At 54.7% G+C, this 26,969-nt stretch overlaps 1 protein-coding gene across 3 annotated transcripts; it reads left to right on the top strand.

Annotated features, from left to right (window-relative positions):
• Positions 1-212: 212 nt before the first annotated feature.
• LOC101931482 (sulfotransferase 2B1-like) lies at positions 213-26,969 on the top strand. 3 transcript variants are annotated; one of them, XM_005294770.3, is made up of 7 exons: positions 213-491; positions 15,421-15,589; positions 16,113-16,321; positions 18,791-18,917; positions 20,514-20,608; positions 22,907-23,087; positions 24,941-26,969. In XM_005294770.3, the coding sequence occupies exons 2-7, from the start codon at positions 15,454-15,456 to the stop codon at positions 25,054-25,056; spliced, it is 864 nt and encodes a 287-aa protein (XP_005294827.2). In that variant the 5' UTR covers positions 213-491; positions 15,421-15,453; the 3' UTR covers positions 25,057-26,969. The 3 variants fall into 3 exon arrangements, with proteins under 3 accessions (XP_005294827.2, XP_065426832.1, XP_065426831.1); XM_065570759.1 differs by lacking the exon at positions 213-491 and adding an exon at positions 6,137-8,225; XM_065570760.1 differs by lacking the exon at positions 16,113-16,321.

Below are 26,969 nucleotides of genomic sequence, written 5' to 3'. Positions count from 1 at the left end.
TGCTTTGTGTGCCCATAGCTGCCCAATCAGGTCCCCGGCCTGCACTGGTACAGGTCACGTAGATCCCTGTAAGGAGCAGGACAAACTGATTATTGAGAACTGGCAACAAGCCTCCTCAACCATTGTGTTGCTCTCCCCAAGATTGATTAGCCCAGATTTCCTTTTGCAGATTAGCCCCCACCCACACTTCCTTCCCCGCCACATCCTGCCTGTCCACAGCCCTGCCCCCACTGGCAAAGCGTGGACTCCACCTCAGCTAGCAGGAAGCACACGCTGAGCGCTGGACCTGGTGCTAGGCAGGGGCTGGGAGTTCAGTGAGTCGGCTCTGCCCAGAGAGGGGCTGGGGTGCTCTGTGGGAGCTGCTGCTGAACAATCCCTCATTGCTGCGAGATGACTAACGTTGAAAGGCTGGTTCAGGAGGTGGATGTAGGCCGGTGTGTGGGCATCCAGATAACCAACAACACCAGAGACGTGACCCTTGAATTCCCCAGGTAAGCAGGTTCCCATAACCCCCTCCACACGGCTTCCCAAGTCAGCCCGTGACTAGTGTCTATAAAGATGTGCCAGGGCGTGGGGTATGTGTCTGCTACTGAATATCTGTCTATCCGTTCCCATACACCCCATCCGTACATTCCTGTATATTAGGTCAGCGCTGTATGTCCCATTGGGTCACCACAAATCCCCCTGCCCTCTGGGTTAAATTGGAAGTGTCTATCCCTGCAGGGGCACAAGATTATATTGGACCTTCAAGCCAGGATATTTTGTGTGTCCAGGACTAGGGCTGAGGCTATTTTAGGGGGAAAAAACACATTTTTTCAGGGCATGGGGAAACATTTCCCTGGCCAGTTGATTTGAGAGGGAACGGCTCTTGGAAGCCACTTGGGAGGTTGGCGAGTAAGTCCCAGGGAGATGGACTGGGGGCAGGTGACATGGCGATAGGCGTGTGATTAATTGTAAAGGTGTTCAGTGTATTTAGTTCACCAACTCCACATACTGCATGTACACACACATATACCCACATACGCACACTCCTATGCAGCTGTATGGTAGGTCTGTCTGACTGTGTATGACCTCTAAACTGTAATTAACAACATAATGTGCATGACCACATAACATTTTACCAGCTAGGAACCGGTACCATCTTGTGCATTGGTCATGCAGGAAAGACCCCTCTGCTCTGGGGACTGGCCGAGGTGGGGCTGTGCTCTCTTGTCCAGTGACCTGTGTGTCCCCTCTGCAGAAAAGCAGCTGGTCTGTGACCCACCCCAGCCCCTAGGGTCAGGATTCCTCTGATGCTGGGATGCAGTTATTAATTATTGTTCAGGATGTTGTGTAATGAAGGAACCACGTGGTGTTTTCCTCCAGGAATTACTGTTTCAGCGGCTGGTGCATGATAGAGCTTGTGCCCCAGATCCCTCCCGGCTCCTCGGGGAGCTTCCTGTTTGTGAAAACAAGATACACAGCCCGCGGGAGCGTCGGGGTGTTGAGCTACAAGTCCGACGCCTTCACCCTGGCCATCATGTTCTCCAACCCCTTCGACCGCTTGCTCTATGACATGGAGTTTGCCCTCGAGCTCTTCACTGGCAGGAAGCACTTCCACAGCATGGAGCGCCTCTACCACTACATGTACAGCCTCGACCGTCCCTACATGTGCGAGTCCTTCCAGAAAAGGAGGCTCACTGATGGCAAGGATGGTGAGCTGGAGGTGACCAGCCAGGAGATCAAGGTGACGGCCACCATGTCCAACCAGAAGAAGTCCATCATTAAAGTGCAGATTGAGCAGAGAGACCACTGCCCATCCTACGCTGCCCATGCAGCCAACCTGGAGGGCACAGAGGAATGACCTAGTGCGACAGACGAGGGGGCCGTGGGTGGGAACTCCAGTAAATAGTGACTCTTTCCCATCCCAAGTGTACAGACACGTGCTAGCTCTGCTTGAGTTACCCACAGTGTGGCCACAGAGGCCTATGCTGCAGGAGGAGCCAGCCACCCTGGGTATGTAGCCTGAGCCGCTGCCCAGGACTGCTGCATTTATCGTGCTAGTACATGTTTGTCTACCCAGGCTGGGAGGCATCCTCACAGCTGCCTGGGGACGTACCCGCAGGAGAGCTGAGGTGGCCCCAAACAGAGATCCCTAGTTCACCAGTTCTGGCTGCCTTTGCCCAGCCAGATCACTAAATTGTGAGGCCCCAAGGCCTATTGTGACCATCCAGTCTGACCTGGGAACAGCACCGGGCAATCCCTGCCCCCAGCCCGACAGTTGGGGACTGAAGACGAGAGGCAGCCAATCTGTGTAAAGCTGGTCGCCCTTCATTTGGTTGTGGCCCAGAATGCCCCTTTGCCGAGACAAGGCTTCCAAGAGACCCACAAAGAGAAACATCTGCTGCCTGTTTAAAGTTGGGTTAAAAATAAAGGAAATGATTTTCACTTCCTCCTGCAGGACCATTCTTCCAGGAGCCTGCCAGGGTTTTGTTGCTGTGTTATAAAGGGGGTGGGGGGCGGGTGTCCTTCCTTATTTTTTAAGCTTAGAAATAACAGGGGTCTCAAGACTCATCTGTCCTACTGTTGCTGGAGAGTGGGGCTGGGAGAGTCTGAGGAGGGGACCGTGAGCTGACTCAGCCCATACTTGCAAGGCAGGGCCCTGAGTCTTTCACGAGTCAAATAGGCACCAGTCAGACCAACGCGTTCTAAAGGATCCAGTAACACCCACGCCCCTCTCCCTGGCCTGGCGGCACTTCCAAGCTGGCGGTGGTGGTTGGACCCTGCCAGCCCTGCAGCTTGCCAGGCATGCAGACGGGTAGAAAAGTCCTGCCCTCGTGGGAAAAACAAGCTGAAGGAGAGAGACACCTTTAAACATCAACAAAACTGCCAGGCCCCTGTGCCCAGCACCCCAAAAGGGGCACAACCGCACTGTATCTCTGTGGGGCTCCTTTAATGGTTGTAGCTGCTCCTCTGCCTGGCTGGGTTATGTGTGGCAGGAGCCATCAGCAGCCTGCTGAGAGGAGTGGCTCTGACAAGGCGTCTGTCCACCCTGGGGCACGGCAAGGGGGCTGAGCACTGGGGAAAGTGCTTGGGAATGTCCCATACCCCAGCGACTGGGCTGTCAGAAATGGGGAAGGGCCTGATCCAACAGCTAGGGAACGCAGTGGGGCTTTGCTGATGGACACGCACTTATGGGGTCCGGTGAAGGCAGGTCTCTTGGGTGAAGGGCAGCCTGGCTCCATGCCTTGACCCGCAGGGATTCTGCTCTTGGGGATGGCACAAGGTTGGGGGCTCTAAGCCAGTGTCTCTCAACCTTTCCAGTCTACTGTACCCCTTTCAGGAGTCTGATTTGTCTTGCCTACCCCCAAGTTTCATCTCACTTTAAAACTACTTGCTTACAAAATCAGACATAGAAATACAAAAGTGGCCCAGCACACTATTGCTGGAAAATTGCTTCCTTTCTCATTTTTACCATATAATTATAAAATAAATCAATTGGAATATAAATATTGTACTCCCATTTTGGTGTATAGTATATAGAACAGTATAAACAAGTCATTGTATGAAATTTTAATTTGTACTGACTTCACTAGTGCTTTTTACGTAGCCTGTTGTAAAACTAGACAAATGTCTAGATGAGTTGATATACCCCCCGGGAGACCCGAGTAACCCCAGGGGTACACATATCCCTGGTTGAGAACCACTGCTCTAAGCCACCTTTGTGCTCCCTTGCCTGCTCCCTGTAGAGCAGCCTTGGGGTGGCAATAATTCACATTGTGGTCTGTGAATGTGGCTGCTAGGGACAGAGAAAGGCCACTATGCAATGCATTCTGGCCATGCCCCTGTGTTCCCCCCAGTCAGGGGCTGGGCACAGGGCAGGGCACACCCCTCATGCCAGGCTCGCTTTGCCAAGGCTCCTGCACTGAGCTGTCTGAGGAGTGAAAGGCCAGCTCAGCCCCTGTTTATGAAAGACAGCCAGGTGGGAGGGTGGCAGATGGTCTGGTTTGTGTTCCTGAGAAGGGCTGAGATACGGTGTCCTGGCTGGCATGCCAACATGCCCAGAGATTCTGGAAATGGGATTCAAAATCACCAAAATGTGCCTGATTGGTTTGTGCCAATGGGATGTGGCAGCCACCCACAGCCGGCTGGTGTGTACCTTTGGCCCGTCGGGGGCACCACTGGAGTGCAGGGACAGGGGGCAGCAGACTGGAAGGAGCAAGCTTCACCATCACGGCTGCTGCCCCCACTGTCTTGTGGGATCCATCATGATGCTGTTGGGCCTTTGAAATCCTGAAAGGGGACCTGACGAAACTGGGAGGGAGGGAGGGCAGAGCCTAGCCAAGGGGCACTGCACTAGGCCCCTCCCTGCAGCCAGGACTCAGGCATTGAACGCAGGAAGATGGTCAGGACTTAGCTCACACCCCTCTCATCAGCATCTCCCTGTGGCTGCCGTAGGCAGGGAGCCGCTCCGGGTGCTGGCTTCGGGGATCCTATTCCCAGCTGCCATCTCTCCCCACACACCGCACAGGGGGTGCAAGTGCTGAACTAGCCTTGTGGAATCGCAGTGTGTGCATCTGTGATTTTTCTAGGCACCTAAAAGGCCAGCATTGCAACCCTCCGCGTCACAGCGCCTAAGTCCCTCCGTGGATCCCGACATCCGTGACTCACTAGCCCCAGCAGCAGGGCTCTGTTGGTTGGGCGGGGGCGTATTCCTCCCTGCTTGCAGTCGGAGGGCTCGTCTACACTACACAGCCTTGGATGCTCTAGCTACGCCAGCAACACACAGCAGTGGAGATGCAGTGTGAGCTGACAGAGGGCATTCCACTGCCGCCATAGCTACACCCCTGCCCCTTACAGCATTAAGGACACTGACAGGGGTGTGCAGGCATAGCTGAGTCCATGGCGGGAAGTGTGGGGATTGTAGTGCAGAGCAGGCCTGAGCAATGCTGTTCTATTGCATGCTCTGTGGTTTGCTGCGCTGGGCCGAGCAGACTCTAGGTGAAGTCCTTGCTTTTCGGGCACCACCCCTGGCTTCCTGCACAGCTGCCAACAGCAGAATTAAACAATAACAAGGCTGTTTAAAGACCCCACCCGCTGCATTTCCTGGAGTGTTTCACACAGAAACATGCTTCCTCTGCACAATACTAGAACAATCCGGGCTGGATACTGCACCTTTGGGTGCCTGGTGAAACCCCTCTCCCTTGCCGAGTTCATCCCCCGCTGTGCTGGGGGCCGAGCCATGTCGCTGGTGCTCGTTTCCTCGCTGTATGAAGCGTGACTTTTGGCAGTGGCTTCTGGTGATGCTCAGACTCTGGCTGCAGGGAGAGCAGAGGCTGCCCATCACAGCTGCGGCATCACCAGCATTGTACTAAGTGTCTCAAGGGGCCGGTTCTCCCAAGGACCTGGGAGGCGGGCGGTGGGATGGAACGGAACCTGGGGAATGGCCGTGCTCCAGATGCAGCAGCTAGCTCATCCCTGGGGCTCCCGGACAGGTCCCTGGGCATGGCCAGCCAAGTTTGCTGGTGGGGGAGCAGAACTGGCGAGAGAGAGAGACCCCGGTCTCCAGAAGGGCTCAGCACCCACAGGTATGGCTTTATCCACAGGGCTCCTTCCGTGCTGAGCCCTTCTGGAGATCCTGGCCCTCACAGCCAGAGGAGGATGAAGTTTCCCTGGAGCCCTAGGCCAGAGCAAGTGGGGGCCCCTCCCAACCCCTTCTGCTGCAGCCCTTCCCAAGTTCGGCCCCTTCCGCCTGCGGTCCTATCCATATCCCACCCTTTTCTGCCCCTTCCTCAGGCCCGCCCCTGTTCCACCCAGGGTTCCCCCCTAAATTCCCTCTAAGCTGCATGGCCGCGTGGCCACACAGCAGCGTACTAAATGTTACAAAGGCACTCAGGGCTGTGATGGGGAGAGATGCCTCTTCCCCATCCCTGGACCTGCCACAGCGCGAAGATGTGCCCCTCCCACAGCCACAACCCAGCCCCAGCCTGGACCTGCCGTAGCAGGGAGAGGTGCCTCTCTCACCCCTGCCCAGGTGCTGCTGAGGGGGAGAGAGAGCTGGGGGGATCCTTTCCTACACCCTAAACACCTCATCCTCAACCCCACCCCAGAGCCCGCACCCCCAGCTGGAGCCCTCACCCCCCGCACCCCAACCCTTTGCCCCAGCCATGAGCCCCCTCCCACACTCCAAACCCCTCGGCCCCAGCCCCACCACATGAATTTTGTTATGTGCACCAATATGGAGGTGATGTGTTCACGTAACAATATTCATTCCGCAAATGTGTGGGAACAATTAGAGGAAACACTGACCCCCATTCCGCCCCCCCACTGCAGCCTTGCAACCCCTTTTGCGCCTTTCTGCCCCACCCCCTCCACTGTGGCCCCAAGACTGGAGAAGCTCTGTCCCTGTACCATGGCCTGGGGCGCAGCAGGGAGTGAGAGCTCCTCCAGTCCCAGGGCTGCAGTGGGGGTCTGGGTGCTGGGGCTTCCGTTGGGGACCAGGGTTGGGGCGCTGGAACCTCTCCTGCTTCACCTGCTTGGTATTTTTGCCGGAGAGCGGGTTGGGCATGGGGGCTTGCCCTGCCACCCTGTGGCTTCTGCTGGGGATGGGTGGAGAGCCAAAAGTGGGGGCTTCCCCTGCCCTGGTCTGCTACCGCAGAGCGGGGTCGGGGTGTGGGGCTTCCCCTGCCCTGCCTGCCAGGTGGTCAGGGCTCCAGGCTTCCACTGCTTGGTGGCGGATTATTTCCAGGGACCCCCCATCAGCCCAGAGATTAATCCACCACTGCTCCCAGCCAGGGGTCCCCTTTTCCTCTGTCTCCTCCACACTTGGAGGAGCCTTCATGCTCAGGCCGGCGCTCCTGAATCCACCCCTTGAGCAAGGCTCATTTATTGTTATTTAATACTTCCCTGGCAGTAGCACTAGCGGCTGTGTGCCTGTGGTGCCAGGTGCTGGACATGTGCACACTCACACCTGCACGTGGCCAAGACCCTACATAAGACCTTACACAAACAAAGCAAAGCACCTTGGGCTTGATTTTTAGGCACCTGCAGATGTAGAGCGGTGCCCAGGTGTGCCAAGGTGCTTTTGAAAATCTCGCAAGGCACCTGTCTGCATCTCTGGCCACCAAAATACCCTTGAAAATCCACCCCTTAGCCCCTCTCTCCCTGCTCTATGGCTGCAGACAGCTGTCCTGACCCTGGCAGCGAACCCCCACTAGGGGAGCTGAAGGTGGAGGCATGTGTAGACGAGAGTGGGGCAGAGGTGTCTGGGCCCTACCTGGCCTCACTGCTCTTCGGCTTGTCATTGCCACCTGCTTGTGCTATGCCTGGCTTGTCCCTGCTTCTGCAGCATCCGTATCCTCCTCTGTTTCTCCCAGACTCACCCCAGCCAGGGAGCAAGTGACGGCTTCCTAAATTAGCACCGGACACCCAGGGCGGCTTCTTGGTGACACTCAGTGCCTCTGGCAGCATAAAGGGGCCTGAGAGAGGGGGAGCCAGCTTTGTCGATACAGGGGTGTCCCAGGGCCAAGGAGGGTTACAGTGGTAACCAATCCTTGGTCACTCACTGTTACAACAATAACCCGTTCAGTGTGGTCTGGGATGTCCTGCCGAGTCCCCTGAGAAGAATCACCATTGAAACCCCTTTCAACCTTTTATTGAGCACACAGACAGAGAACGCTCTGCACTCATCTTCTCCCGGCCCTTCCTGCCAGCTCCGAATGGGAACAGCAACCACCTCCACTACAGCCACAGCAACTCCTGTTTGTTTGTCTGTCTATTGCCATCTCCCTCTGACTGTATCCATACACTCCTTCTTATCTCTCTCGCCCCACACACCCCTTCTATCTATCTATCCCCATCCACCTTCTCATTCTCGCCCCCTGCCCACACACCCACCCCCTCAGCTGGTTTAGTGGGCAGGCTGTGGTGCATAGGCAGAGAATGGGGTGGGGAACTCGGTCCCTATGTGTGTCTCCACCTCTGTGCTCCGGAAGGGGCTGACCACCTGGACTTTGTCTCTCCTGGAAATCATTGGCCTCAGGGACTGGGCAGGGCCTAGCTCCCTGATCCCTCCCCATGGCAGACCTTCGTACCCACATCTCCAAGAGCTGTGCCAGGCCAGGGGTTTGCAGAGAGAGCTTCTGTTCTGGCCTCTCTTCCCTGGCAGATGTCAATCCCCTGAGCTCCCACGGACCTCACACTCTGACTGCTGCCTCCCATACCCCCAGGCAGAGCCATCTGGGCAGGTGGGTACATGGCTTGTGGTGGGAGGGAGGCTATAACCAGGGGCCTGGCAGAGCTGGAGCAAGCACTCCCCAATGCAGTGAGCCATTAATCCCTGTGAGGGGGAAAGCTCTTCTCTGGGGAGGGGCAGGGCAGGGGATGCCTGGGGGAGGGGTGCCCAGCAGGAAGGGGACTGGGCAGAGGGTAACCAGGGGGAGGGGGGCCAAGCAGGAAGGGGACCAGGCAGAGGGTAACCAGGGGGAGAGGGACCCCCAACAGGGAGATGTGCCTGGGGCACCACTGCAGTGGTGAGGCATGCTCAGGGATGGGTAGGAGATGCCCATGGGGATTTGTAGCAAAGCAACAACTCACTGGCGCAGCACCTCCTGCTGGTCATCTGGGAATTAGCTCTTTCCCAGCTCTGGAGCACCTCCTACTGGCGGTGTCTCGTCTGCCTTAGGCCCATATCCCTCACAGACCCTGGTGCCCTTTACCTCAGAGTTCTGCTCCAGCAGTACCCCCACACTCTGGGTCTCCCCTCCCAGGGGAACACCCAACCGTCTAAAACCCACTTTGCCTCAGTGGCCACTGCCAGTCATCATCTAATCCCCTTTCACTTGGGCAGACTGCAGTCTGTAATGGCCACTCATCATTGGCAAGGGGGTTGGATCTGCTGCCTCTGTCTATCTCCGGGCTGCCCCTCTCAGCCCCAATACCTTTGTGGGCCTTCAACAAGGCCTGCAGCCTGGGGTTTTATCAGACTGAAGCTCCCCTTCCCTTTCCCCAGCACTGCTCTGCTTCAGGTACAGACACTCCCCGAGTTACGCAAATCCAGATTTACGGGAAAAGTTCCGTACGCTTTTTTTTTTTTGGCATAATTGTCAGGTATACATTCCCAACTTACACAAAATTTGACTTACGGAATGCTTGCATAAGTCAGGGAGCAGCTATACCTTGCTCCCAGGCAGCTAACCCTTTCCCCTCTAGGTCTAGAGTCAGGGTATGTCTACACTACGAAATTAGTTCGAATTTATAGAAGCCGGTTTTATTGAAATCGGTTGTATACAGCCGATTGTGTGTGTCCACACATAAAATGCTCTAGGTGCTCTAGTCGGCGGACCGCGTCCACAGTACAAGGCTAGCGTTGACTTCCGGAGCATTGCACTATGGGTAGCTATCCCACAGCTATCCCACAGTTCCCGCAGTCTCCGCCGCCCCTTGGAATTCTGGGTTGAGATCCCAATGCCCGGATGATGCAAAACAGTGTCGCAGGCGGTTCTGGGTACATGTCGTCAGGCCCCTCCCTCCCCCGTCACAGCAACGGCAGACAATAGATTCGCGCCTTTTTACTTGGGTTACCTGGGTTACCTGTGCAGACAACATGGAGCCCGCTCAGCTCAGCTGAGCTCACCGTCACCATATGTCCTCTGGGTGCCGGCAGACGTGGGACTGCATTGCTACACAGCAGCAGCTGCTAACTGCCTTTTGGCGGTAGACGGTGCAGTAGACTGGTAGCCTTCATCGGCGATCTGGGTGCTGGCGGCCGTGGGGCTTGCCTTTTGGCAGTAGATGGTGTTTTACGACTGTTAGCCGTCCTATTACAAGTCGGGTCATCGTACGTTAGCAGAGTCTTCCCTGAGCAGCCGATTGTGCAATAGGCCTGAAGACCATTGTCATACACCGCCCCGTATTTGCTGCCAAGCACCCAGAAAGATGCCGAGGGCTATCAGTCACGCTGCACCATCATCTTAAGATGTAAAAAAGAGATTTGCTCTGTATTCATTTGCTTCCCCCTCCCTCCGTCAAATCAACGGCCTGCTAAGCCCAGGGTTTTCAGTTTAATCTTTGGGGGGACCATTCTGTGTGACAGTTGTTTGTGTTTCTCCCTGATGCACAGCCACCTTTCTTGATTTTAATTCCCTGTACCTGTACCTGTACGCCATGTTGTCACTCGGCCCGCCCTCCCTCCTTCCCCTAGTCCGTCAGATACTACGTTTGCGCCACAGCTCAGAGAGCCGAGAAGCGCCTTTCGCGCCTTTTCTTTGAATTCTGGGTTGAGATCCCAATGCCCGGATGATGCAAAACAGTGTCGCGGGCGGTTCTGGGTACATGTCGTCAGGCCCCTCCCCCCTCGTCACAGCAACAGCAGACAATAGATTCGCGCCTTTTTACCTGGGTTACCTGTGCAGACAGCATACCACGGCAAGCATGGAGCCCGCTCAGCTCAGCTGAGCTCACCGTCACCATATGTCCTCTGGGTGCCGGCAGATGTGGGACTGCATTGCTACACAGCAGCAGCTGCTAACTGCCTTTTGGCGGTAGACGGTGTAGCATGAGTGATAGGCATGGGGCTGGCAGCCGTAGGGCTGCATTGCACCAGCCCCTTGCCAGGAGATGGTATATTGTGACTGGTACCCATCGTCGTCATACTGGTATGGCTGTCAATCATGGCCACCTGGGCAGACATGCTACTGTTTCGATGATGATGGCTACCAGTCGTAATATACTATTTACTGCCAATTGCCCAATATTGTCATGGAGCCCGCTCAGATCACCGCGGCAATTATGAGCACTATGAACACCACACGCATTGTCCTGGAGTATATGCAGAGCCAGAACATGCCAAGGCGAAACCCGGACCAGGCGAGGAGGCGATTGCAGCGCGGCGACGAGAGTGATGAGGAAATTGACATGGACATAGACCTCTCACAAGGCACAGGCCCCAGCAATGTGGAAATCATGGTGTCACTGGGGCAGGTTCATGCCGTGGAACGCCGATTCTGGGCCCAGGAAACAAGCACAGACTGGTGGGACCGCATCGTGCTGCAGGTGTGGGACGATTCCCAGTGGCTGCGAAACTTTCGCATGCATAAGGGCACTTTCATGGAACTTTGTGACTTGCTTTCCCCTGCCCTGAAACGCCAGGATACCAAGATGAGAGCAGCCCTCACAGTTGAGAAGCGAGTGGCAATAGCCCTGTGGAAGCTTGCAACGCCAGACAGCTACCGGTCAGTCGGGAATCAATTTGGAGTGGGCAAATCTACAGTGGGGCCTGCTGTGATCCAATTTGCCAGGGCAATGAAAGACCTGGTGATAGCAAGGGTAGTGACTCTGGGCAACGTGCAGTCAATAGTGGATGGCTTTGCTGAAATGGGATTCCCAAACTGTGGCAGGGCCATAGACGGAACCCATATCCCTATCTTGTCACTGGAGCACCAAGCCACCGACTACGTAAACCGCAAGGGGTACTTTTCAATGCTGCTGCAAGCCCTGGTGGATCACAAGGGATGTTTCACCAACATCAACATGGGATGGCCGGGAAAGGTACATGATGCTCGCGTCTTCAGGAACTCTGGTCTGTTTCGAAAGCTGGAGGAAGGGACTTTCTTCCCGGACCAGAAAGTGACCATTGGGGATGTTGAAATGCCTATCGTGATCCTTGGGGACCCAGCCTACCCCTTAATGCCATGGCTCATGAAGCCGTACACAGGCAGCCTGGACAGGAGTCAGGACCTGTTCAACTACAGGCTGAGCAAGTGCCGAATGGTGGTGGAATGTGCATTTGGACGTTTAAAAGCGCGCTGGCGCAGCTTACTGATTCGCTCAGACCTCAGCGAAAAGAATATCCCCATTGTTATTGCTGCTTGCTGTGCGCTCCACAATATCTGTGAGAGTAAGGGGGAGACCTTTATGGCGGGGTGGGAGGTTGAGGCAACTCGCCTGGCCGCTGATTACGCGCAGCCAGACACCAGGGCGGTTAGAGGAGCACAGCAGGGCGCGGTGCGCATCAGAGAAGCTTTGAAAACGAGTTTTGTGACTGGCCAGGCTACTGTGTGAAACTTCTGTTTGTTTCTCCTTGATGAACCCTCCAAACCCTCCCCCCCCGACCCAGTTCACTCTACTTCCCTGTAAACCAACCACCCCACCCCACCCTCCCCTCCCGCTTGCAGTGGCAATAAAGTCATTGTTTTTTCACATTCATGCATTCTTTATTAGTTCCTCACAGAAGTAGGAGGATAATTGCCAAGGTAGTCTGGGATGGGTGGGGGAGGAGGGATGGAAAAGGACACACTGCATTTTAAAACTTTAACTCTTATTGAAGGCCAGCCTTCTGATGCTTGGGCGATCATCTGGGGTGGAGTGACTGGGTGGACGGAGGCCCCCCCACCGTGTTCTTGGGCGTCTTGGTGAGGAGGCTATGGAACTTGGGGAGGAGGGCTGTTGGTTACACAGGGGCTGTAGCGGCGGTCTCTGCTCCTGCTGCCTTTCCTGCAACTCAACCATACGCTCGAGCATATCAGTTTGATGCTCCAGCAGACGGAGCATTGACTCTTGCCTTCTGTCAGCAATCTGACGCCACCTATCATCTTCAGCCCGCCACTTGCTCTGTTCATCCCGCGATTCAGCCCGCCACCTCTCCTCTCGTTCATATTGCGCTTTTCTCATCTCCGACATTGACTGCCTCCACGCATTCTGCTGTGCTCTATCAGCGTGGGAGGACATCTGCAGCTCCGTGAACATATCATCCCTCATCCTACGTTTTCTCTTTCTAATGTTCACGAGCCTCTGCGAAGGAGAAACATTTGCAGCTGGTGGAGGAGAAGGGAGAGGTGGTTAAAAAAGACACATTTTAGAGAACAATGGGTACACTCTTTCATTACAAAGACGCATATTTTGGCTTGCAGGCAGCCATGGTAGGCCACAGTGTTTTGGCTTTTTTAACCTTCTTAACATGCGGGAAAGGTTGCAAACAGCAGCGCATTTCCCATATCAAGGATGAATTGGGTTGTCCATTTAAAATGGGGTTTCAATGTAAAAGGAGGGGCTGCAGTTTCCCGGTTAACATGCGGCACAAACACAAGTAAACCACCCCCCCCCACACACACACACACACGATTCTCTGGGATGATCACTTCACCCCTCCCCCCACCCCGTGGTTACCAGCGGGGAACATTTCTGGTCAGAAGAGCAGGAACGGGCGCCTCTGAATGTCCCCTTAATAAAATCACCGCATTTCAACCAGGAGAGCTTTCTGGAGAGGTCCCTGGAGGATTTCCGCTCCATCCCCATACACGTTAACAGACTTTTCCAGTAGATGTACTGGCCGCGATTGCCAGGGCAAATTAATCATTAATCATTAAACATGCTTGCTTTTTTTTTTGTAATGTTTACAAATATTTACATAGTTACACTCACCAGAGGTCTCCTGTGTGCCCTGAGGGTCTTGGGTGAGTTTGGGGGTTACTGGTTCCAGGTCCAGGGTCACAAACATATCCTGGCTGTTGGGGAAACCGGTTTCTCCGCTTCCTTGCTGCTGTGAGCTACCTACAGTACCTCCATCGTCATCTTCCTCATTCCCCGAACCGTCTTCCCTGTGTGTTTCTCCAGTGAGAGAGTCATAGCACACGGTTGGGGTAGTGGTGGCTGCACCCCCTAGGATCGCATGCATCTCCGCGTAGTAGCGGCAAGTTTGCGGCTCTGCCACGGACCCTCCGTTTGCTTCTCTGGCTTTGTGGTAAGCTTGCCGTAGCTCCTTAATTTTCACGCGGCACTGCTGTGTGTCCCTGTTATGGCCTCGGTCCTTCATGGCCTTGGAGATCTTTTCTAATACTTTTCCATTTCTTTTACTGCTACGGAGTTCAGCTATCACTGCTTCATCTCCCCATATGGCGAGCAGATCTCGTACCTCCCGTTCGGTCCATGCTGGAGCTCTTTTGCGATCCTGGGAGGACTCCATGACGGTTACCTGTGCTGATGAGCTCTGCGTGGTCACCTGTGCTCTCCACGCTGGGCAAACAGGAAATGAAATTCAAACATTCGCGGGTCTTTTCCTGTCTACCTGGTCAGTGCATCTGAGTTGAGAGTGCTGTCCAGAGCGGTCACAATGAAGCACTGTGGGATAGCTCCCGGAGGCCAATAACATCGAATTCCGTCCACACTACCCCAATTCCGACCCGCAAAGGCCGGTTTTATCGCTAATCCCCTTGTCGGAGGTGGTGTAAAGAAACCGGTTTAAAGGACCCTTTAAGTCGAAAGAAAGGGCTTCGTTGTGTGGACGTGTCCAGGCTTAATTCGGTTTAACGCTGCTAAAGTCGACCTAAACCCGTAGTGTAGACCAGGCCTCAGATTCCTCAAGCTCCTGGCTCACAGCCCCTTTATAGGGCCATCTGTGGCCTGATTGGGCTGGCCACACCTGTGATCAGCTACTCCCTCTGCTGCTTTCACTCCTGTTCCCAGCCACAGCCTTCTCCAGGGCTGCTTTTAACCCCTGCCTATAGGAATGGGGAGCTGCCCCACTACAGGGCTGCATACCAGCGCTGCCCAGGCAGTGAAGGGGGAGAACATAAGAACATAAGAATGGCCATACTGGGGCAGACCAAAGGTCTATCTAGCCCAGTATCATGTCTACCGACGGTGGCCAATGCCAGGTGCCCCAGAGGGAGTGAACCTAACAGGTAATGATCAAGTGATCTCTCTCCTGCCATCCATCTCCATCCTCTGACAAACAGAGGCTAGGGACACCATTCCTTACCCATCCTGGCTAATAGCCATTAATGGACTTAACCTCCATGAATTTATCTAGTTCTCTTTTAAATGCTGTTATAGTCCTAGCCTTCACAACCTCCTCAGGCAAGGAGTTCCACACGTTGACTGTGCGTTGTGTGAAGAAAAACTTCCTTTTATTTGTTTTAAACCTGCTGCCTATTAATTTCATTTGGTGACCCCTAGTTCTTGTATTATGGGAATGGGCCAGGAGGGAGCAATGGGCCTGCAGTTAGGTAGACACAGGCCCAATGCCCCTTGGCGGGGTGCACAGTGCTGGGCGGGAGGAGGGCGGGAAGTAGATCTGCAGTCAAGTAGACGCAGGCCCAATGCCCCTTGGCATGGTGCACAGCTCTGGGCAGGAGGAGGGGGGAGGTAGTTCTGCAGTCAGGTAGATGCAGACCCAATGCCCCTTGGCAGGGTGCACAGCGCTGGGTGCGAGGAGGGGGGGAGGTAGTTCTGCAGTTAGGTATACGCAGGCCCAATGCCCCTTGGCAGGGTGCACAGCACTGGGCGGGAGGAGGGCAGGAAGTAGTTCTGCAGTCAGGTAGATGCAGGCCCAATGCCCCTCGGTGGGGTGCACAGCGCTGGGCAGGAGGAGGACGGGAGGTAGATCTGCAGTCAGGTAGATGCAGGCTCTTGCGCGTGGTGACAGGCTCCTGCATCTCCCTGTAGGGCTGGTCATCTCAGGCACTGTGAGGCCAGGCAATGGCAGTGGAGTACGTCACATACCAGGGCATCAAGTTCCCCCCTGCGTATAACTCTGAGCAGAGCCTGCACTTTGCCCACAAGGAGTTCCAGGTGCAGGACGATGATGTCTTCAACGTCACCTACCCCAAATCAGGTAGGGCGCTGCGGGCATGGACAGGGGATCATCCCGGGTTGGGGTGGTGGGAGAGGGTCTTGGAAAGGAGGTGGGCAACTTGTTATCCTGGAACCCCATTATGTGGGGTATGGGGAGGGCTGGGTGTGGCCGGTGCAGCTATCAGGGAGTGGATGGGGAGGGCTGATTGTGTCTATTGGGAGTTGGGGATGGCTGGGGGCACTGAGATGGTTATAGGGGAGGGGTGAGGAGGCTTGGATGGCTATAGGGAGGATGGTGGGGAGGGCTATAGGAGAAGGCTGAAATGGCTCTAGGGAAGGATGGCAGGGAGGGCTGGGATGGCTATAGGAGATGGGATGATGAGGCTTGGATGCCTATAGGGGAGGATGGCTATAGGGGAGGGCTATAGGAGAAGACTGAGATGACTATAGGGGCGGTGGTGGGGCTCAGTCCTGTGGGCCCCACTGGCCCAGGGAGGCACGCTGTGCCCAGAGACAGCTCCAAACCCCGCAAGGCACCTGTGACAGAGCCCCCTGTCCCCCAGGCACAGTGTGGATGATCGAGATCTTGAGCCTGATTCGCAGCGGCGGGGACCCAGCCTGGAACCAAGCCGTCCTCATCTCCAACCGCGTGCCCTGGTTCACTACCCGTCTGGGGCTGGAGACTGCACTGAGCTACTCCCGACCCCGCCTGCTGACCTGCCACCTCCCCATCCAGCTCTTCCCCACATCCTTCTTTGGCTCCAAGGCCAAGGTGGGCCAGGCAGGCTGCGTATGGGGGTTACAGTACAGAGCCGGGGGGGAAGGGTCAGGTTCTGGTGCAGAGCCGGGGGGGGGTCAGGGTTATGATACAGAGCCGGGGGGGGGGGGCAGGGGCTAAGATGCAGATCCATAGTGTGAGGGGTCCCCCACAGGGTGCCACCTGGAACTGGAGTACAGCCGAGACCTCTGTTTTTTACCAATCTGGGTTCCCTCTCACACAGTGATGTTGTGGCAACATCTGCAAAGCCCTCCAAGCTTGCACTCACAGCAACATCCACAGCCAGTGGCCACACCCAGCTGTGTTCATGAATGCTCTACCGGCCAACAATAGAGAGGCTTCAGCCAAAATATGCCCCAGCCTAGGACTCCGGAGCTGTACCATCCTGCCCTAGTCAAAAATGTGAACAGTATATTAGTTCTTACCCAGTCTGCCCCCTCCCTCAATTTGGAGAGGAATATGCACAAAGCCGTTGTTAACTGAGTTGAGATTTTTCCCCAAGCACTTCACTTAAACCACACTGTTTTAGGTAAAACATATAAAATCAATTTATTAACCACAGAAAGATAGATTTTAAGTGATTATAAGTGATAGCAAACACCTGAAAGATAGGTTTCAGAGTAGCAGCCGTGTTAGTCTGTATCCGGAAAAAGAAGAACAGGAGTACTTGTGGCACCTTAGAGACTAACAAATTTATTAGAGCATAAGCTTTCGTGGACTACAGCCCACTTCTTCGGATGCATTCCCAGTCCTTATTCAAACCGGAGTTGATTGTGTCTAGTTTGCATATCAATTCTAGCTCAGCAGTCTCTCGTTGGAATCTGTTTTTGAAGTTTTTCTGTTGTAATATAGCCACCCGCAGGTCTGTCACTGAATGACCAGACAGGTTAAAGTGTTCTCCCACTGGTTTTTGAGTATTTTGATTCCTGATGTCAGATTTATGTCCATTAATTCTTTTGCGTAGATGTACATTGGCCAAACCGGACAGTCTCTACGCAAAAGAATTAATGGACATAAATCTGACATCAGGAATCAAAATACTCAAAAACCAGTGGGAGAACACTTTAACCTGTCTGGTCATTCAGTGACAGACCTGCGGGTGGCTATATTACAACAGAAAAACTTCAAAAACAGATTCCAACGAGAGACTGCTGAGCTAGAATTGATATGCAAACTAGACACAATCAACTCCGGTTTGAATAAGGACTGGGAATGGCTGAGCCATTACAAACATTGAATCTATCTCCTCTTGTAAGTATTCTCACACTCTTTAACTGTCTGTACTGGGCTAGCTTGATTATCACTTCAAAAGTTTTTTTCTCTTAATTAATTGGCCTCTCAGAGTTGGTAAGACAACTCCCACCTGTTTATGCTCTCTGTATGTGTGTATATATATCTCCTCAATATATGTTCCATTCTATATGCATCCGAAGAAGTGGGCTGTAGTCCACGAAAGCTTATGCTCTAATAAATTTGTTAGTCTCTAAGGTGCCACAAGTACACCTGAAAGATAGTTACCATAAGAAATAAAACAAAAATGCAATCTAAGCCTAATATACTAAATAAGATTTGAATCATGCAGTGTCTCACCCTGTTACATAGTACAAGCAATTTGCTGATGTTTCATACAGAGACAGGGCTTTCTTCTTTCCTGCCTGGCACCAGCACTTGCCCCCCAAGTCAGTCTTTTTCTCTGGTATTCTCAGGTGTTGTGTTGCAGGGAGAGTGAGGTCCAGTCATGATGTCATTTCCCCCTTTTATATCTTCTACCAACTTGCTGGAAAGCTCTTTTGCTGTGACCTGGGTCAAACAGTTTCCATTGTGTGGTGCTAGCTCTGAGAGGTTTCTATTCTACATGGTTCCTGGGGTAATTCTTGTGTGTGTGTGTATTGCCTCAATAGGCCATCAACATTGTTTGGCCTTTTTATTGTTGTACCTCAAAGGCTGCTTGTGGGTGTCCCTAACCTCACAACATGTTTCAGAAGCACGTACATAGCCAAACTTCATAACTTCACATACAATCATAGCACATACAATTTAATAGGATAGTAATGTTCAACAGATTAAGGCTTTTAGAATGACACCTCACAAGGCATGCTTTGTACAAAACCTATCCTAATCCTATCACCATGGTGAATATGGGTGCAGAGTGTCTCTTTGGGGCACAGAGTGTCACGCATAGGGAGTAGGTTTGGGGCATGTGCAACAAAGGACAGCCTTAAGATTGTGCCTGAATTCCAAGGGCTTTAACCCTGCCCCCGTGGAGCCACAGGTGTTTACCTGGATCTGGAGCCAATGGCTGGATGCCAGTGGACAGTCAGGCCAGGAGGGTGATGCTGGCAGCTCTGCTCTGCAGAGTGCTTCAGGGGCTCCCTGACCCATAGGAGAGGTAATAGCAGAACAGCATTTCTTGTGCCAGTCCCTGCCTTTCTCCCCCCCAGCCTACGTCTCGGTCCCCTCCAGGTGGTCTACACACTCCGCAATCCCAAGGATGTCCTGGTCTCCTACTTCTATTTCTCCAAGATGTGCAGCTCATACGAGGACCCTGAGTCCTTCGAGCAGTTCCTGCAGGACTTTCTGAGTGGGGACGGTGAGTGCAGCTTCAGGACCTGGGACATCTCAGGACATGGGAGGTGCAATACCAGATCCAAGCCTGGTCAGCCCCAGACACAGTCTGCCCTACATTGCTGCCAAGGCAGAGAGCGGATCCCAATGACTCCACAATCCCATCACTCTGCAGCCTTGGGCAGTGGTGTGTGTGTGCTGGGAGTGGGGGTATTCACCAGAGCTCTTCGGTCCCAGCTCCTGCCCCTAGCCATTCCCTGGGGGGTCTGTCCTTGTGTCCCAGGGCGTGGGGCTCATGGTATTGGGGCTCTTTAGTCTCATCCCGTTAGGGTGACGTGAGCAGCGAGTCCCTCACCCATGTCAAACTAACTGCACAGCTACATAGCGGGGAATAACTGGCTAGGGGGTGGCACTGCTGCAAAGGGTCTGGGGGTTAGAGTGCCACATGAATTCAATGTGAGTCAGCAATGGGACAGCTGCACAAAAGGCTGCTATTGTTCTGGGGGATGTTAACAGGAGTGTTGGTCTGCCAGGACATTGTCCCACTCTAAGCACTGTTGAGGCCTCAGCTGGGGGACTGTGTCTTCAGGAAAGACAGGGAGAAACTGGGGAGAGGCCAGAGAAGAGCAACAAAACTTCTAAGAGGTTTGGCAACCCTGACCTATGAGGAGAGATTGGAAGAATAGGGTGTGTTTAGTCCAGAGAGGAGGGAGCCGAGGGGGACTGGAGAACAGTCTGCAAATACGGGAAAGGTTGCTGTAAAGAGGATGGGGATCAATTGTTCTCTGTTCTCTGTGTTCACCCAGGGGAGGACAAGAAGGAATCTGCTCAAAGTGCAGCAAGGGAGATGTAGGTTAGATAGTAGGACAAACTTTCCAAGGGTGTGGGGAAAGTGAATAAGGAAAAGCTATTTACTTGTTCCCATAATGTAAGAACTAGGGGCCACCAAATGAAATTAATGGGCAGCAGGTTTAAAACAAATAAAAGGAATTCTTCTTCACACAGCTCACAGTCAACTTGTGGAACACCTTGCCTCAGGATCTTGTGAAGGCTAGGACTATAACAGGGTTTAAAAGAGACCTAGATAAATTCATGGAGGTTAAGTCCATTAATTAGCCAGGATGGGTAAGGAATGGTGTCCCTAGCCTCTGTTTGTCAGAGGGTGAAGATAGATGGCAGGAGAGAGATCACTTGATTATTACCTGTTAGGTTCATTCCCTCTGGGGCACCGGACATTGGCCACTGTCAGAAGACATGATACTGGGCTGGACGGACCTTTGGTCTGACCCAGTATGGCCATTCTTATGTTCTTAAGGGTAGCTCAACTCTGGAACAGGTGACCTAGGGAGGCTGTGGGATCCTGTCACTGGAGGTTTCCAAGAACAGGTTGAACAACCCCCTGCCAAGGCTGATCTGAGGTTACTCGGCCCTGCCTTGGCACAGAGGGATGGACGTGATGACCTCTTGAGGGCCCTTCCAGAACAACGTTTCTAGGAGTCTCCATCGGGGTGTCCCCTCGCAGCCTGGCAGGAGTGTTCCCTGCCCACATGAGAGTCCCCTCTGTGCTGACTCTCTGGCTGACACTCACAGCCCCACACCGCTCTGCTCTCTGCCCCTGCAGTGCCCCATGGGTCCTGGTTTGATCATGTCAGAGGCTGGATGGAAATGAAGGGCAAAGAGAATTTCTTCTTCATCACTTACGAAGAGCTGCAGCAGGTAAAGTAACCCAGCCACATCCCCCGCCGTTGTAGACTGGCCGTGGATCGACTGGAATCAATCAGCCAGCTTCCCGGCTGGGGTAAATCAGTAGTAATTAAACTGGAGTCAATGAGGCTGATTCCCCTAATTCATCATGATGTAAATCAGGAGTCACCCCATTAAGGTCCAGTAGGTTGCGCCATGTGAACCAGTGGGAGTGAGGGGGTGAATCGGCTCCATGCCTGTCCTGCTGCCCCATTGACATCCATGTTTCACAGCATTTCAGTGCAGACACAACACAGGGTTTGGAAATTGTCCTCTCTGCCCAGACAGTGTGGGGGAGGGCTCTGCTGGGCTGGGCCCCGGTTACCATCACTGTCCCTGTCTGCTAGTGGGAGGGGGGGCTCTGCTGGGCTGGGCCCCGGTTACCATCACCGTCCCTGTCTGCTAGGGCGGGGGGGGGGCTCTGCTGGGCCAGTGGCACTGGAACATTTTTAATAGTAGGGGTGCTGAAAGCCAGCCCCCTTGCCCCTGTACAACCCAGGTGGTGCCTGGAAAGTGCAGAGCCTCCTGCCTCCCCAAGGGGCCGCAGGGACATGCTGGCTGCTTCTGGGAGCGGCTCAGGCCCAGGAGCAAAGACTTGGGCATGTGGCATGGCATATGGGACCCCGGGTGCATGGGACTGGTAGCCGGTACCCCGGGTGTGCAGGGTTGGCAACTGAGACCCTGGCCGCGGGGCAGTAGCAGAGCCCTGGGTGTACAGGGCAGCAGGCGGAGTCACGGGCATGTGGGGCAAGCAGCCAGGATCCCCAGGCACAGGGCCGGCAACCAAGAACCTGGGCTGCTGCAGCACCCCCCACACCCTTAGTCCCCATGCCTATGTGCCGGGCCCTGCCTCATTACAGTCACTGTCTGCCCGGATAGCATGAGGGGCTCTTCCCGGCCTTGCCCCAGTTACTGTCACCATCTCTGTCTGCCTGGGCAGTGGGGCGGGGAGGCTCTTCTGGGCCCCATCCTGGTATCTGTCACCATCCCTGTCTGTTAGGGTAGTGTGGGGGGGCCCTGCCTCATTACTGTCACTGATGGGGGCTGCATGGGGGACTCTGCCAGGCCCTGTCCTGCTTACTGTCACGGTCTCTGTCTGATCGGGCAGTGGGGGCAGGGGCTCTGCTGGGTCCTGTTCCAGTTGCTGTCATTGTCCCCATCTGCCCGGGAAGTGTGGGGGGCTGTGCCAGGCCCTGCCCCAGTTACTGTCACAGTCCCCATCTGCTAGGGGCAACGTTCGGGGCTCTGCCAGACTGTGCCATGGTTACTGTCACACAAACCCAAACACCCTTGCCCCTTCCCTTTCCCAAGGCCCCACTCCTGCCCCAACCCTTCTCTGAGGCCCCACCCTGCTCACGCCATCCCCCCTCCCTCCGTCGCTCGCTCTCCCGCACCCTCACTCACTTTCACTGGGCTGGGGCAGGGGGTTGGAGTGTGGGAGAGGGTGAGGGCTCTGGGCTTGGGCTGAGGGGTTCAGAGTGTGAGAGGGGGCTCCAGACTGTGCCTGGGGCAGAGTGTTGGGGTGCAGGAGGGGATGCAGGGTGCAAGCTCTGGGAGAGAATTTGGGTGCTGGAGGAAGCTCAGGGCTGGGGGAGGGAGTTGGGGTGCAGGCTCTGGGATGGGGCTCTGAGATGGGGCAAGGGATTGGGGTGTGTGGGGTGAGGAGTATGGGCTCTGGGAGGGAGTTGGGTGCAGGAGGAGGCTCCAGATTGGGGCAGAGGGTTGGGGTGCAGGAGGGGGTGCAGGGTTCGGCCAGGCGGCACTTACCTCGGGTGGCTCCCAGTTGGGGGGCAGCAGGGCAAAGCAGGCTCCCTGCCTGCCCTGGCCTGCGCCGCTCCCAGAAGCAGCCAGCATGTCTCTGCGGCCTCTTGGGGAGGCAGGAGGCTCTGCACTTTCCAGGCACCACCTTCATAGCTCCCATTGGCACAGCTCCCAGCCAATGGGAGCTATGGAGTTGGTGCTCAGGGCACAGGCAACACGCGAAGACACCCGCCCCCCCCCCCCCGGGGGGCGCAGGGACATGTCACCACTTCCGGGAGTGGCGTGGGGCCAGGGCAGGCAGGGAGACTGCCTTACTCCACTGTGCCACTGCACTTTTAGTGGCCTAAAATCTCCGGTTTGGCTTTTGTAGCCTCTGGGAGATAGAGCCCGATTCCGGGAGAGTCCCGGCAAAATCGGGAGGATTGACAACCCTAGTCACCGCCTGCCCAGGGCAGCATGGGGGCTCTGCCAAGCCGTGCCATGGTTACTGAGGCTGTTGTTTTCCACCAGGACCTGAGGGGCAGCGTGCGGCAACTCTGCCAGTTCCTGGAGCAGGAGCTGGATGACAGAGCTATCAACTCGGTGGTGGAGAATGCATCCTTCAGGGCCATGAAAGAGAACAAGATGTGCAACTCGACGCTGCTCCCCAGGGACATTATGGATCAGAAGAAGGGCACGTTCTTGAGGAAGGGTGAGGAATGTGTGCCCTGGGGCACTGTCCCCCAAGCTGCTGGGTGTGGTGAGTCTGGGCCCCCAAGTAGTGACAGTGAGGGGAACTGCTGTGAGCCAGCCCAATGAGGTTGACCCCATCTGTGGGGAGCCAGGCTCCGGTAAGCCCACTGCAGCCCTCAAGTGGGATAAGACAGGGAGCAGAGCCAGGAGTGCTTGCTGGGAGCTGGGTGGGCTCAGCCCCTCCTTCTGGGAGCAAGCTCCCCTTGATTAGGGTTACCATATTTCCACAATCAAAAAAGAGGACACTGGGGGGGGGAGCCCCGGCCTTGCCCTGCCCCTGCCCTGCCCCCATCGACTCCCTCCCTCTTCCCACACCCTAACTGCCCTCTCAGAACCCCCAACCCTCCAGCTTCTTGTCCCTGACTCCCCCCTCCTGAGAACCCCCCACCTAACTTCCCCTCTAGGATCCTACCTGTCCCCTGACTGCCCCGACCCTTATCCACTTGCATGGATGGCAGGTTTGTAGAAATTTTGGTGGTGCCCAGAACCCGCCCCCCCTCCACCTGCCTAAGGCTCTGGGAGGGGGCGTTGGGTGGGGGGAGGAGGTCTGGGGTACAGGTCCTGGGCTGGGGACTAGGGTGCAGGAGGGGTGCAGGCTCGGGGATAGAGTTTGGGTGCTGGGTGCAGGCTCCGGGCTTGGGCAGGGGGTGGGTGTGAAAGAGGGGGTGAGGGGTGCAGGCTCTGGGATGGAGTTTGGGGGTGGGAGGCAGTGCAAAGGGAGGGGGTGCAGGCTTTGGGAGGGAGTTTGAGGGCAGGAGGGTGTGTGTGGGAAGGGGGAGGAGGTTTGGGAGGGAGTTTGGGGATAGGAGGGGGTTCAGGGGTGAGGGCTGTGGGTCTGAGGATGAGGGGTTCATGATGCAGGAGGGGGCTCAGGGATGGAGCAGAGGATTAGGGTGCGGGGGCTGAGGGTTGGGGCTGAGGATGAGGGGTTCATGATGCAAGAGGGGGCTCAGGGCTGGGCAGAGGATTAGGGTGCGGGGGATGAGGGGTTCATGATGCAGGAGGGGGCTCAGGGCTGGGCAGAGGATTAGGATGCAGGGGGATGAGGGCTCTGGCCGGGGATGAGGGGTTTGGGGTGTTGGAGAGGCTCAGGGCTAGGGTGAAAGGGCAGGATAAGGGCAGCCTGCCTTGCCATTAGTGGTAGGGGGCACTAGGACCCTGGGGCAGCAGACAGCAGTTGCTGCCAGGACGGGAGAGGCGGGGGAGGGACCCGCAGGGGTGTATGCACGGAAGGGGGGCAGGTGGAGGCCGGGGACCCATCAAACCCTCCCCCTGCTCCCTGACTATCCCCTGGGACTCCCCTTACCATGCCCTTGCCAGTCAGATGCTGGCTCCACGTGTAGGCAAAACACACTGCCTGGTGGGGCTGTTTGTGTCGTTACACCCGGCTGCAGGCAGCAGGGGGGGAGCAGGGGAAGGGCTCTGGCTGCTGGAGGCAAATGGGAGTGGCGCAATCAGGCCCAGCCACCCAATCAGCTGCGCCACACTCTGCATGGAAGGGAGGGAGGGAGGGAGGGGAGGGGGAAAAATCCCAGACCTTTTAACCTTGTTACCAATTCCTCCCGGATGGCTATTTAAAGACGCAAAAGCCGGATATGTCCAGGGAAATACGGACGGATGGTAACTCTACCCTTGATAAAAGCAACAGAGGGTCCACAGGACCCTCTGTTGCTTTTTACAGATTCAGACTAACATGGCTGCCCCTCTGATACTCTACCCTTGATGCACAGGGTGGGGAGAGAGACACGCTGACCCAACCCCCTCAATGGCCACAGTGCAAATCCTGAGTTGATGCCTCTCCCAATTTCACAGGCATTTGTGGGGACTGGAAGAACCATTTCACGGTGGCACAGAGCGAGGCCTTCGACAGGATCTACCAGGACTGGATGGGGGGGCTGATGGAGGCGTTCCCATGGGATTCACGCTAGGAACGACCAGCAGGAATAAAGCAGAGCATGGAACCGCAGGGAGCTGGGCTGAGTTAGTAGGGACAACTGTCTGCCGTGGTTCACACAGACCATGGGAAGGCATGGCTCCAGCCTAGCGGGATGGACCAGTGCCACGAGCATTGCCTGGCATGAGTGCCCTCTGCCAGCACTACCTCCCACACCCCTTCATCCCACTAGGCACCCGAGTCAGCTTGGCCCTAGCCTCCTGGGGCCTATTGCATATCCGAATGCCCCTGTGAACGTGTTCAGCTGTAGCCGCCAGCCACTGCAGCTTGCTTTGTCTGTGTCTTATGGATTAAAGATCCCTCAGCCCTGTGATATCCCCCTGAACTTTCTCAGCAACCAGTACATAGACTGAGGCCCTTATGCCTCAGTCACGTTCTGGGGGTGAGGGGTTGTGTCACCGCCTGCCCTGTAACTCTGGGTGCCTTAAAAGCTCTGCTGCTGAGGCTCACAGTCTGGACACTCATAGCCAGCAGGTAAAATCATAGAATCATAGAAGGTATCAAGCGGAGTGCCTCAAGGGTTGGTCCCGGGGCCGGTTTTGTTCAACATCTTTATCAATGATCTGGATGATGGGATTAATTGCACCCTCAGCAAGCTTGCAGATGACACTAAGATGGGTGGGGGAGGTAGATACACTGGAGGGTAGGGATAGGGTCCAGAGTGACCTAGACAAATTGGAGGATTGTGCCAAAAGAAATCTGATGAGGTTCAACAAGGACAAGTGCAGAGTCCTGCACTTAGGATGGAAGAATCCTAGGCACTGCTACAGGCTAGGGACCAACTAGCTAAGCAGTAGTTCTGCAGAAAAGGACCTGGAGATTTTAGTGGACAAGAAGCTGGATATAAGTCAGCAGTGTTCCCTCGTTCCCAAGAAGGCCAATGGCATATTGGGCTGCATTAGTAGGGGCATTGCCAGCAGATTGACGGAAGTGATTATTCCCCTCTATTTGGCACTGGTGAGGCCACACCTGGAGTATTGCGTTCCGTTTTGGTTTCCCCTCTACAGAAGTGATGTGGACAAATTGGAGAGAGTCCAGTGGAGGGCAGCGGAAATGATTAAGGGACTGGGGCACATGACTTACGAGGAGAGGCTGAGGGAACTGGGGTTATTTAGTCTGCAGAAGAAAGCGTGAGGGGGGATTTGATAACACCTTCAACTACCTGAAGGGGGGTTCCAAAGAGGATGGAGCTCGGCTGTTCTGAGTGGTGGCAGATGACAGAACAAGGAGCAATGATCTCAAGTTGCAGTGGGGGGGGTCTAGGTTGGATATTAGGAAACACTATTTCACTAGGAGGGTGGTGAAGCACTGGAATAGGTTACCTAGGGAGGTGGTGGAATCTCCATCCTTAGAGGTTTTAAAGGTCAGGTTTGACAAAACCTTGGCTGAGATGATTTAGTTGGTGTTGGTCCTGCTTTGAGCAGGGGATTGGACTAGATGACCTCCTGAGGTCTCTTCCAACTCTAATATTCTATGATTCTATGATTCTAAAAGTAAAATACGCTTCCTGGTGGCTCACACTTAACAAGTGTGAAAGTGAAATGAATTATATTAAAGAAATAGAATGAGTTAAAGAATGCTGTATGTGCCTTTAAGTCTAAGTGACAAATGCTGCAATCCAGGTGGCAGGAAAGTATACATTACCTGCTTAATGAATTGCTCCACTTAAGGGTGATTGGTGAAGCATTAGCCTTAGATCGATTAACGTTAATAAGGAAGCAGGATATGCATATTGTGCCCCATGCAAATTTTACAATTTTGCTCTCTCTGTCCCTTTGTTTAGTTTGCACCCTTTTACCTGTATAAATAAGACTGTTTGAATCTAGCATGGGGGCTCACATGTATTAGCAGAGCGCTGTGCTAATAAACAGAGTGGTCTTGACAAAA

This window comes from Chrysemys picta, chromosome 17 (genome assembly GCF_011386835.1).
Source record: "Chrysemys picta bellii isolate R12L10 chromosome 17, ASM1138683v2, whole genome shotgun sequence".
Classification (NCBI taxonomy): domain Eukaryota; kingdom Metazoa; phylum Chordata; order Testudines; family Emydidae; genus Chrysemys; species Chrysemys picta.
The sequence above is the reverse complement of the archived record's forward strand: the minus strand, read 5'-3'. Positions and strand labels throughout refer to the sequence as shown.

Bases quoted from the DNA above. Each gene is read 5' to 3' on its own strand.
- LOC101931482 (XM_005294770.3), top strand. From the start codon at position 15,454: ATGGCAGTGGAGTACGTCACATACCAGGGCATCAAGTTCCCCCCTGCG. The intron at 16,322-18,790 runs GTGGGCCAGGCA...GGTCCCCTCCAG, and splicing joins TCTTTGGCTCCAAGGCCAAG to GTGGTCTACACACTCCGCAA. The intron at 20,609-22,906 runs GTAAAGTAACCC...GTTTTCCACCAG, and splicing joins CTTACGAAGAGCTGCAGCAG to GACCTGAGGGGCAGCGTGCG.